General features: G+C 60.0%; 1 protein-coding gene across 1 annotated transcript; it reads left to right on the top strand.

Moving 5' to 3' along the window:
- Positions 1-2,842: 2,842 nt before the first annotated feature.
- Positions 2,843-10,488, top strand: DOK1 (docking protein 1). The gene is made up of 5 exons (XM_041402752.1): positions 2,843-2,970; positions 3,104-3,397; positions 5,590-5,698; positions 7,035-7,207; positions 8,957-10,488. Exons 1-5 carry the CDS (start codon positions 2,908-2,910, stop codon positions 10,091-10,093), a joined length of 1,776 nt encoding a protein of 591 aa, XP_041258686.1. The 5' UTR covers positions 2,843-2,907; the 3' UTR covers positions 10,094-10,488.
- The last annotated feature ends 900 nt before the right edge of the window (positions 10,489-11,388 follow it).

Below are 11,388 nucleotides of genomic sequence, written 5' to 3'. Positions count from 1 at the left end.
CATCATCTCCCTGCGTTCACCGCCGAGCTGGCGCCTGCCCCGGGCACACCCTGCTGCCAGGCCTGGCGGGCGATGCCCTGCAGGTCGGTGCCAGCGGGCTGGCCCGTGTGCCGTGCAGGTGACTCACCTGCCCGCAGCGTCAGGCTCTTTGCCTTGTTCCCCCTGCTCCGAGCCGCTCTCTGGCTCGTGGCTGTGTCTGTCCCACGGGCAGATGTGCTGCCACGTCATGAGCTCCCTGTCCCGCAGCTGCACACGACAGAGCCCTGCCCACACACGGCCCGGGCTGTCTGACACCACCGAGCCGTTTTGTTCCTTTTCAGACCACCGGGCCTGTGTGTTGATGTCATTATTTTGCCCGAGTTTGTGGTCTGATCTTTCGTCTGTCTTGTACGCTCTGTTATCGGTATTGCTGTGGTTACATCCCGTTGCTGTTTCTAGAACATTGCTCTTATCTCAGCCTGTGTGATCTTTACTTGTCCTGTTCTCCTCTCTGTCCTGCCTCGGGGGAGGGGAGGGCTGTGAGCAATTGGTCTGGGATGTTTCAATGTGAGCATTTCATTGGGGAATGTCATTCCTAAACCAGGACATTAGCACAATTTTGTTACCATGCAGATGTGAGGGGTGAAGCCAGGACAGTGCAGAGTCACCCCTGCATCCATCCAGGCACTGCAAAGCTCCCCTCAGCAGCTCTCCCCACCTGCAGCCGTTCCACCAAAACCACAGGTGGAGAAATGGGCATCAGAGCCTGGGCAGCCAGGACCTGTGGCTTCTCCCTCCTCCTTTGCAGGTTTATGTTGCGCCAGGAAACCGAGTCATGGTGCCTGGGCCGTCAAAGCAGCAAGAAGCCCAAGAGTGTGTGAGCAGCAGTGAGCTGGCAGGGTCCCAGTGCCATCAGAGTGCCACCAGGCTGGCTCATCCACGCTGGGTGTGCTGAGCACAGGCTGTGCTTGTCCTTGTTCTTGTCCTTGTCCTTGTCCTTGTCCTTTGCCTCACAGCCAGCACCTGTCCCAGCTGGGAATGCCTGGCCCTGCAGGAGGCTTCTGGGGCAGACTGGAGTGGCCAGCGATGACAGGGACAGTACTGGGAGCAGCCCAGTGCCCCTGGAGTGGCCAGCGATGACAGGGACAGTACTGGGAGCAGCCCAGTGCCCCTGGAGTGGCCTCGGTGCCCAGGGACATGGCATGAGATATAGATGGCATTACCCTGTCTCCAGGCAGAGAATGAAGCTGTGCAGGGCTGGGCACACACAGGTGTTTGTTGTGATTCTTTGCCTTCTCTGCTCTCTCTGTGAGCACCTGGCTATTCCACGATTTTCTTGGGCTATGAGCTTGAGGTAAGCACCCTCTGTCCTGTGAAACCTCACCTATCCCCTTGTCCACTCCCCATATTGCCCTCTGTGAAAAATGTGTATTTTACGACTGGCTTTTTGTAAATATTCAAATGAATATTATATGTGTTATGTCAGAAAGTTATGCTGTTTTCATTTTCTTAAGTAGTGTGTTAACTATAGTTTTAAGTTAGAACATAATGTTAAAATATAAACTATGCTATGTAAGATACTTGTTTTTAAAAAGAGGACTCACACTGAGACAGCAGCCACAGGACACCTGAATCTTTCACAGAAAAATAATTTATTGCTCCATTATCAGAAGAAACTAACTTCTTCCTACCTTGCTCAGCCATGAAGATGCTGTCAGGATTAAGAGGAAGAAGTTGATACCGACCAGACAGAATCCTTTGTTTGAATGGAATTTATGCATCATGGATGAGGCATATGAATATGCAATGCAATGGGCTATTAATTTTAAGGGTTAATCCTCTGTTTCTGGGCTTATTTTGCCCAGAAAGAGGTACCCGGACTGTCTGTAACTCTTTGGTTTTATTGTCTCATATTGTCCTAATCCAAATTGTCCAAATTTTTATTACTTTAATTTTATTACTATTTTAATAACCATTTTATTACTGTTAAACTTTAACCTTCTAAAAACAAGCGATTGGCGTTTTTCACCCCTCGCTTACCCTCAGCCCATCCGAGCGCGTTTTCTGTCCCCATGGAGAGCACACGCCTGTGTCACATGAGAAAAACGCCTAATTCCTAATCCTAAAAACACCATTCCTAATCCTAACGGTGTCGTCGTGGCTCAGCAAGGCAGGAAGAATTTAGCCTCTTCTGATAAAAGAGCAATAAATTCTCTTTCTCTGAAAATTTTAGGTGTCCTGTGGCTGCTATCTGGTGCGAGTACTTCATTCCTTTCTTTAAAAAAAAAAAAAAAAAAAAAAAATCCCACATACATTAGTTCCTATTTTAAATTAAATTAAGTTAAATTATTTAACTACAAAAATTACCTTTTAACTACAAAACTACCTTTGCCATGCTGTTCAAAGGTTAACGCAGCACTGCTAATCAACACAACACAATACACACAGCAAATATCTGAGCAGAGCCACACAACGCGCACTTTCCGCACGCGCGCGCGGGCACACGCCCAGCTGTGCGCACATCTGTTCACGTGCACGCGCACACGTGCACGCGCACGCCCCGCCCCTGACACGCGCGTCCCCGTTCCTGCCCGGTCCCAGTCCCCATCCCGGTCCCCGTTCCCATCCCGATCCCCGCCCCGTCCCCATCCCGGTCACCTTCCCGTCCCATCCCCGCCCCATCCCGGTCCCCATCCCGGTCCCCGCCTCGTCCCCATCCCGATCCCCGCCCCGTCTCCATCCCGGTCGCCGTTCCCGTCCATCCCCGCCCCATCCCGGTCCCCGCCGGGTCCCGGTCCCCATCCCGGTCCGCGCCCCGTCCCGTCCCCATCCCGTCCCGTCCCCATCCCGGTCCCCGCCCCGTCCCCGCCCCGTCCCCGTTCCCGTCCCGGTCCCGCCCGGTCCCCGCCCCAGCGGAAGCGCTCGGTGATGGAGCCGCCGGCCATGGAGGGGCCGCTGCTGGTGCAGCACAGCCACAAATTCGGCACCAAGGTGAGTCCGGGCATCCCTTCCTCCCTCTCCCACTTCCTCCCCTCCTTCCCCTCCTCCCCGCCCTCCGGGGGCCGCTCCCGGCGAGCGGCGGGCCCGGCTGGGAGCGGCCCCGGTGTGACCCCGCTGCCCGCAGCGCTGGAAGCGCGGCTGGTCCGCGCTCTACCCGGCCAGCCAGCACGGCGTGGCTCGCCTCGAGCTCTTCGACTGCAAGGAGCCGTCGGCGGCCGGGCGGGCGGGCACCCGGCGGCTCGCCCGCACCGTGGTGCGGCTCAGCGACTGCACCAGCGTGGCCCCGGTGGGCGAGAGCGGCCCCCGCGCCGGCACCGCCACCTTCCGCCTGGAGACCCGCGAGCGCAGCTTCCTCTTCGCGGCCGAGAAGCAGCAGAGCGAGGAGTGGGTGGCGAAGCTGTGCCAGATCGCCTTCCCGGTGAGCCCCGGGCTGGGCGGGACGAGGGGACAGGACGGGACGTGGGTGGCAGTGTGTGGGGTGACACCTTGGCACCTGGCAGGACACCCTGAGGTGTAAAGGTTTGAAGTGCGCTCCGGTGGCTCCTGCTGTGGTTTGCGGGGCTCCTCAGCGTGCTGTCAATAATTCGAGGTTGTGGCTCCAAATTTCAAGTCGGGCTCTTCTTGCCCGCTGCAGAGCCCGTGCTCGCCCTGCAGAGAGCTGGCAGGAGGCCAGCTGATGGCCAGGAGCGTTTCCTCTTGGCACAGCCATTGCTGCCTTTCCTGCCACAGCAGCCGTGGAAGCAGAGCCTCGAGAGCCTTACAGGACCCGTCTGCTTCCAGGACCTGGAACCCCTTTGCCAGCCTCGGGGCTCACTCCTGGCTGCTGCTGTGGGCACCCTGTCTGTGCTGGGCTCTGGAACACTGTGCAGCCCCTCCTCTGCAGCCCCTGGAGCTGCTGGGCAGCAGTGTGCCAGCCAAGGCTGTTTGTCAGCGTGTGTGGTTTTCTGTGCCCTCTGGGACAGCAGCCCACGCCTGCCCAGCTCCACAGCGCTGCTCTCCCTCCTGGGAGGTGTCTGCAGAGCCCTGCGTTGGGCTCCAGCGGATTCCAGGCTTGGAGTGCTGGGCAGGGCTGCCTGGCAGGAGGACTGTTAATCCCAGGATGTCCCCTGGGTGTGATTCACCTTTGTCCCTCCCTGCAGTCTCCTGGCAGGCCGGGGGTGTCCGTGCAGCAAATGCCAGGGCTGGGAGGCACTGGTGGAATTATCTGTGTCTCCTGGTGCAGGCAGGGTTGCAGCCTTTGCCATGAAAGTGGCTGGTGGGGCTGAGCTGGGGACACAGCACACCCTGGGATGGGGCAGGGTGGTGGCCAGGCCAGGGAGCACCTGCTTGGAGCTCCCATCCCCCACATGGGAGCCATCATTTGTGGGCCTGAGGTCCAGAAGCAAGCTGAAAGTTTAGGAGGTTGGGAGCAAAAGGCTACGAGGCTGGCATGTGTTTTAAAAAGGCCTGACCTGGAGAAGGAGGCACAAGAGCTGCACGTGGCCTCTCTGCACAGAGCTGGAGATCCACAGCTGGGATTGCTGATCATCTGCATGGAGAATGTGATTTTGTGTCATGTTCCTGCCCAGAGGGTATGCAGGGTGCAGCAGCTTGGGAGCTGGGGCCAGAGATCATTTGGAGTTCAGAACAGATATTTTTTTCTTTCATTTCCTTTTGAAGATGAGGAGAAGTGCAGTCAAATGGAGCCTTAGAGGCTCTGGCAGATCTAGTGGCCCTTGGCTTTCTAGTCCCACGCTGGAGCCCTGCAGTGTTGGATGCTTTAGCTGAGGAGGAGTTGCTGCTATCAGCTCTCAGGACATGAGGTTCTATGACCCAGCCACAAGGGCTGCATGGCCCTTTTTTGGGCCTTGTTTGGGTTAAGAAGCTCATGTGTGTGGGTTTTAAACTGAAACTGTGGCCTGTGCCTTCTGCAAGGTGTACCCTCTGCTGCAGCCCCAAGGAGCAGCTCCACACGCTGAGCCTCCCTTGTGGCAGCTGCACAGGGCTCAGGGAGCCTGTCCTTGGTGAGGGGCTTTTCTGCAGGAGGATCTCTGAAAGCACCAAGGGTTTGTGTCCCCCCCCTGGCCCTTTGGGGGCCCTGCTGCTGGGACACAGTCGCTGACAGCGTGCGTGTTGCATTTTCAGTTCTGCATGTGCTAAAATAGAAGCGCTCGCTTCCCCTCTGCAGGCTCCCCCTCCTCCTGGCAGGGCAGGACACGGACCCCTGTGTCACCAGGCCACCAGTCCCCCCTGTCACCAGGCCATCAGCTCCCCGTGTCACCAGGCCATCAGCTCCCCGTGTCACCAGTCCCCTGTCCTTGGGATGGTATGGCCAGGAGGGTGCGTTTGGGTTGTGCCATGCTTTAGGGGCAGCTCTGTGTGTTGTGCTGTCCTGTATCCTGTCACTGCAGAGCCCAGCTGGGGACAGGGCGCTGCCAGGAGCTCAGGGAAGTCCCCCCTGTGCTGCCTGGCCCTGTTCATCCGTGTTGCTGTGGGCTCAGGGGATGCTGTGGCCAGCTCTGGGGTGGGCAGGGTGCAGCACTGCCAGGCAGCAGGGCTCAGGCCGTGCAAGGTGGCCTTGGGGCTGATGTGGGAAGAGAACTCTGGGTCTGATCTGCTCTCCTTTGGCAGGGAAATGGCCCCAGCGATGGCCTGGTGTCACAGCATGGCCGAGAGGGCAGCGGGGAGTCACCAGCCCTGGAGATGGCCGTGAACTCCATCTACTACTCCAGAGATGAAGGTGGGACCTGCTGCTGCCCTGACTCGGGGCCACCTCCCACAGAGCCTTGTCCTGCTGCTGCTCCTCCATCACTGGGGCCATGCTGGGCATTGCCTGTGTCCCCTGCCCTGCCCTGAGCAGCCCTGTCCCCACAGTGGAGCTGTGTGTCCCTGCAGTGGGGCTGGGTGTCCCTGAGCAGCCCTGTCCCTGCAGTGGGGTTGGTGTCCCCTGAGCAGCCCTGTCCCCACAGTGGGGTTGGTGTTCCTTGAGCAGCCCTGTCCCCACAGTGGAGCTGTGTGCCCCTGCAGTGGGGCTGTGTCCCCCCTGAGCAGCCCTGGCCCCACAGTGGGGTTGGTGTCCCATGAGTAGCCCTGTCCCCACAGTGGGGCTGGGGTTCCTTGAGCAGCCCTGTCCCCGCAGTGGGGCTGTGTCCCCCCTGAGCAGCCCTGGCCCCACAGTGGGGTTGGTGTCCCATGAGTAGCCCTGTCCCCACAGTGGGGCTGGGGTTCCTTGAGCAGCCCTGTCCCCGCAGTGGGGCTGTGTCCCCCCTGAGCAGCCCTGGCCCCACAGTGGGGTTGGTGTCCCATGAGTAGCCCTGTCCCCACAGTGGGGCTGGGGTTCCTTGAGCAGCCCTGTCCCCGCAGTGGGGCTGTGTCCCCCCTGAGCAGCCCTGGCCCCACAGTGGGGTTGGTGTCCCATGAGTAGCCCTGTCCCCACAGTGGGGCTGGGGTTCCTTGAGCAGCCCTGTCCCCGCAGTGGGGCTGTGTCCCCCCTGAGCAGCCCTGGCCCCACAGTGGGGTTGGTGTCCCATGAGTAGCCCTGTCCCCACAGTGGAGCTGTGTGTCCCTGAGCAACCCTGTCCCTGCAGTGGGGCTATGTGTCCACACAGTGGGGCTGGGTTTCCCTGCAGTGGGGCTGGGTGTCCCCTGTCATGCCCTGAGCAGCCCTGTCCCCACAGTGGAGCTGTGTCTCCCTGAGCAGCCCTGTCCCTGCAGTGGAGCTGTGGGTCCCTGAGCAGCCCTGTCCCCACAGTAGGGTTGGTGTCCCCTGGGTAACCCTGTCCCCACAGTGGTGCTGTGTCCCTGAGCAGCCCTGTCCCTGCAGTGGGGCTGGGTGTCCCTGCAGTGGGGCTGGGTGTCCCTGCAGTGGGGCTGGGTGTCCCTGCAGTGGGGCTGGGTGTCCCTGCAGTGGGGCTGGGTGTCCCTGCAGTGGAGCTGGGTGTCCCTGAGCAGCCCCGTCCCCGCAGTGGTTCTGTGTGTGCCTGAGCAGCCCTGTCCCCCCAGTGGTGCTGTGTGTCCCTGAGCAGCCCCGTCCCCACAGTGGTTCTGTGTGTCCCTGAGCAGCCGTGTCCCCACAGTGAACACCTTCTGGGTGACGGTGCAGAGGACGGAGGCCGCGGAGCGCTGCGAGCTGCGTGGCAGCTACGTGCTGAAGGCGGAGCGGGACAGCCTGGTGCTGAAGGAGCCGCGGACAGACAGCATCCTCTACGTCTGGCCCTACCGGCTGCTGCGGAGATACGGCCGGGACAAGGTGGGCAACGGGGGCCCCGTGTGCTGCAGCTGCTCCCCTGTAGCTGCTTCCCTCCTGCAGCCGGCCCTGCCGGGATTGCTGCGGCCCCTGGTGAGCTTGGCTGTGCTCGGTTCCTGCCTGTGTCACCGCGCTGGAGCGTGGGCTGGCAGGACACTCGTCCCCTCTGTGGTTGTCCCGTTTTCACTGAGGCTGTTGCCTCTGCTGCTCTCCTTCTCCATCCCAGCACTTCCCAGCTTGTGCCAGGAGCAGGGACGGCCCTCGGTGCTGCACACACGCTCTCCCCAGCTCCTGGAACCTTGGCTCCTGGCAGCTCTGTCTCTGCCCTGGGTTCAGTCCTTCTCTCCTAAGGATGGTGGCCAGAGCAGAGGGGCTTTGAGGCACCAATTGCTCTGGATTTGTTCACTCTGTGGGGGAATTGCTCCTGACCTTTGAAGGTCTGCCCCTCTCCAGAGTCCTCCTGCAGTGAGTCCCCAATCTGCCTTGCTGCTACCCTGAGTGCAAGGGGTGTGGGCCACGCTGGACAGGAAGGAAGTGGTGTCCTGGGGTGCTCAGTGGTATCCTGGGGCTGCTCAGTGGTGCCCTGGGGTGCTCAGTGGTGTTCTGGGGCTGTTCAGTGGTGTCCTGGGGTGCTCAGTGGTGTTCTGGGGCTGCTCAGTGGTGTCCTGGGGTGCTCAGTGGTGTCCTGGGGTGCTCAGTGGTATCCTGGGGCTGTTCAGTGGTGTCTTGGGGTGCTCAGTGGTATCCTGGGGCTGTTCAGTGGTGTCCTGGGACTGTTGATAGCAGGGACCATGTTGGCCACACTCTGCTTATGGTGCTTTTTGTGGCATATTCCCAAAGCTCAGTGGAAACTGAGCTGTCCTTGTGGGGGTGTCCAGCTCATCTGCAGAGTCTGTGCTGGGGACAGGAGGAGAGCTGCAGGGTGTGAGGAGCCACACCTGCAGTGACCTGAGCAGGGAGGGTCTGATTGTGCTTCTGTTCAGCAGCACTGACCCATAAAAAGAAGTTTGTCCCCAGAGACCTTTGTAGCAACTGCAGGGGCTGTTGCTGCCTGTGAGAGAGGCAGAAAATCTCCCCTGGTTAAGGGAATGAGGTTCAGGAAGAGTGTGGGCGTCAGCTGGTGGGAACCTGCTCACCAGAGTGTGCTCAGGCCAGAGGAAGCACAGCCCTGGTGCAAGACTTCTCTTTAAAGGACCTTTTACCATGAACAGATTAATGCTGGTAGGTCAATGCTTTGTTTACTCTTGGTAACTGAGCTGCTGCTGCTGAGCTTTCTGCTGTGGAAAAAGCCCTGTTCTTCCTCTTGTATCTCTTGCTTCCAGAGCACTCCCTTCTTTCCTAAGATTCCCTACTAGTTTCCCCTGCTGAATTGTTACCTTCTCACCCTACTCCTTCCTCAGTGTTGTTTCCTAGACTGTCTGTGAAGGTGGTAGAAACTGCTGGAATTGCTCACGTAAGGCAGCAGGGCTCCAGCAGGAGCTGCAGCTCTCTGGGGCACTCACAGTGATGTCCCCTCAAGTGTGCTCCAGCTCTACAGCTTGTAGTGTGGCCTTTCCCTGCCCAGCTGCTGGGCACAGGCTGGCCCTTGCTGTGGGAGTGGAAGGAGCAGGATTTCAGGGCAGGATTTCAGGGCAGTCTCTCCTGCAGGGTGTTCAGGATCAGTGCTGCAGCCACACGCCCTTTGGTGAGAAGCTCAGCCTGCACAACGTGCTGGGTGCTGAGCAGGACGTGACCCTTCTGCTTCCCCTTCAGGTGATGTTCTCCTTCGAGGCTGGCAGGCGCTGTGACTCAGGACCTGGAAACTTCACCTTTGAGACCAAGCAGGGCAACGAGATCTTCCGCCTGGTGGAAGCCTCCATCCAGGAGCAGAAGGCTCAGGTGGAGGAGAACCGGCAGAGCTGCGACTCGCTGGAAGCCGACAGCCCCGGCGTGGTGCAGATCCGCCAGGCCCTGGCTGACAGCCTGAACCTGGAGCTGCCCGCCGAGGGGGACGACACCCCGGCACCCAAAGCAGGGCTGGCACCCAGGGCTGGTGCAGCAGCAGCAGAGGAGAGAGATGCCACATCTCTGCTGAAGAGCCGGACTCTGCCGGAGCTGCCCGTGCCACCGGCCAAGCCCACGGTGTCCAGCACCCCTCCGCGCTCCCCTCTGCCCAAGGGGCTCCGCGCCGTGCCGCCGGCCGAGGACCCGTCCAGCGTGTACTCGGAGCCCCTGGACTCGGTGAAGGGCCTGCAGCCGTGGCCAGACCCGCTGTACTCGGACCCTGTGGACAGCAAGGCCGCGAGCGTGGCCAAGGCGCCCGGCGGGGCTGCGGAGGAGCCGAAGCCGCGGCTGCCGGTGCCGCCGCCGTACTCGGGCCCGTACGAGCAGGTCCGGCCCCTGTCCGAGGGGCAGGGCCGGGCCGAGGGTCGTGGCCAGGCCGCCCCTGGGCACAAGGAGCACATCTACGACGAGCCTGAGGGCCGTGCCCCCCGCTCGCTGCATCCCTTCGCCTACATCTACGACGAGGCGCGGCCCACGAGCGAGGCCTGGCGCACGCAGGGCCACGACGGCAAGGGGGGCTACGAGTACCCCTACAACCCCAGCACTGACGATTACTCGGTACCCACCTTCCCTGCCAAGGCCAAGAACCCCAAGCCGGTGCCAGCCCCCAAGCCCCAGGCGGCCTTTATCCCCAAAGGGGCAGAAAGGATGGAGGACCCTGGCAGGCGATGGGGCAGCGCGGCCCCCGAGAAGGTGCTCGCCAAACCCAGCCTCAACAGCAGCAACAACAACAACGTGGAGGTGCTCTACAGCCAGGTGGTGAAGCCCCAGCCGCTGCAGAAGAAGGAGCAGTGTGTGGATGAGTACAGCTTGTCGCCTCTCTATGAGGATTTAGGGGAGATATAAGCTGCTGCTGCTGCTGCTCTGCGTCTGTATCCCAGCAGGGACTGGGCATCCCAGTGCCAGCTGGGCTTCTCCTCCCCAGGATGGCTCGGGGCTGTTTGGGCTCAGGCAGAGCCCCTTTTCTCACCAGTGCTGAGGGGCTGTGTTTCCCTGGAGGGAAACAGCAAGAGAGCTGTGGCTGGAGCGTGCCCCAGCTCTGGAGCTGGCTCCACTGTGCCTTCTGATCTGCAGGAGGGCTGGTATTTTCCTGTACCTGCTGCTCTGGCTCTGCTCTGGCTTCCTGTCTGACCAGGCTGCAGGGCTCTGGTGCCTTTTGTGGTGTGTGGAAGGCTGCTTGCCATCAGTCTCCAAAAGTATTTTTATACAAAGTTATTTTAATATTAAAGTCTGTATGTCTCGGAACGACACGTTTGCCTGTGGCGTGGATGGGGAGGTGCAGGTGCACGTTTGTGTCTGTGCCAGGGCTACTGAGCCAAGAGGGAGCCTCAAAGAAAAGTGCCTGCCAGGCTGAGCTGTGGCTGGATGCCCTGGTGCCAGGGGATTAAGGGAAATGGGAGTCAGGCTCAGATATGTGGTGGCCTCCAGGCACAGGGCTGGGCAGGGACAGGCGCCAGCTCTGCTGCAGCTCAGTGGCTGTTGTTCCGTCACAGGATCTCTCCTTCTCCAGCTTGATCCCACTGCTGATCCCCCCTGCTCCCAGCTGCTTTGGAAGGTCTGGAAGGGCCCAGTCTGGCTCCCATTCTGTTTAATGGCCAAATCTGTGATGCCTGCTGTGTGGTTTGTGGGATTGCTGCGTGGCCAGCGTTGGCCAGAAGCCTGCCCAGGAGAAAAACAGGTTGTGCTTTCTGTGTGGGGCCACACCAGGCCTGCTGGCATTGGCTGTCCCCACGTCTGGATGGGGCTGCTGGTGACTTCTGCAGGTTTGGTACCTAAAGAACAGGCAGGTGACAGGCAGCACTGTGCTGCACCTCTGCAGAGGGCTAAGCTCGACTTCTGCAGCCCCAGCTCAGCCAAACTGTTGGGGAAGCCTGGAGGTTCAGGTCCCCAGGCTGGTGAGACGGTGATGAGGTGATGAAATCTGGGCATTTATTGGTGCCCTGGTTGCAGGGGGAAGCCTCAGTCCTGTAAAAACACAGCTCAGCTGTGGCCAGGACCAATCTGTGGCTGTTCCCCTCTGCTGGGTCTCTTCTCTACTGGGGTTTTGGTGCAGGAGAAGGGGAAAAGTCTACTGGGTTTTGGGAAATCTGAGGGAGGCTGAGGTGGTTCCAAAAACTTTGTTGCCTCCCTGCTGCCTCCTC

This window comes from Onychostruthus taczanowskii, unplaced genomic scaffold, assembly GCF_017590055.1.
Source record: "Onychostruthus taczanowskii isolate IOZ18803 unplaced genomic scaffold, ASM1759005v1 scaffold2, whole genome shotgun sequence".
In the NCBI taxonomy this organism is placed as follows: domain Eukaryota; kingdom Metazoa; phylum Chordata; class Aves; order Passeriformes; family Passeridae; genus Onychostruthus; species Onychostruthus taczanowskii.
The sequence above is the reverse complement of the archived record's forward strand: the minus strand, read 5'-3'. Positions and strand labels throughout refer to the sequence as shown.

Excerpts from the sequence above, each read along its gene's own strand:
- DOK1 (XM_041402752.1), top strand. The coding sequence starts at position 2,908 with ATGGAGCCGCCGGCCATGGAGGGGCCGCTGCTGGTGCAGCACAGCCAC. Across the intron at positions 2,971-3,103 it reads GCCACAAATTCGGCACCAAG|CGCTGGAAGCGCGGCTGGTC; the intron begins GTGAGTCCGGGC and ends CGCTGCCCGCAG. Across the intron at positions 7,208-8,956 it reads GGAGATACGGCCGGGACAAG|GTGATGTTCTCCTTCGAGGC; the intron begins GTGGGCAACGGG and ends CTTCCCCTTCAG.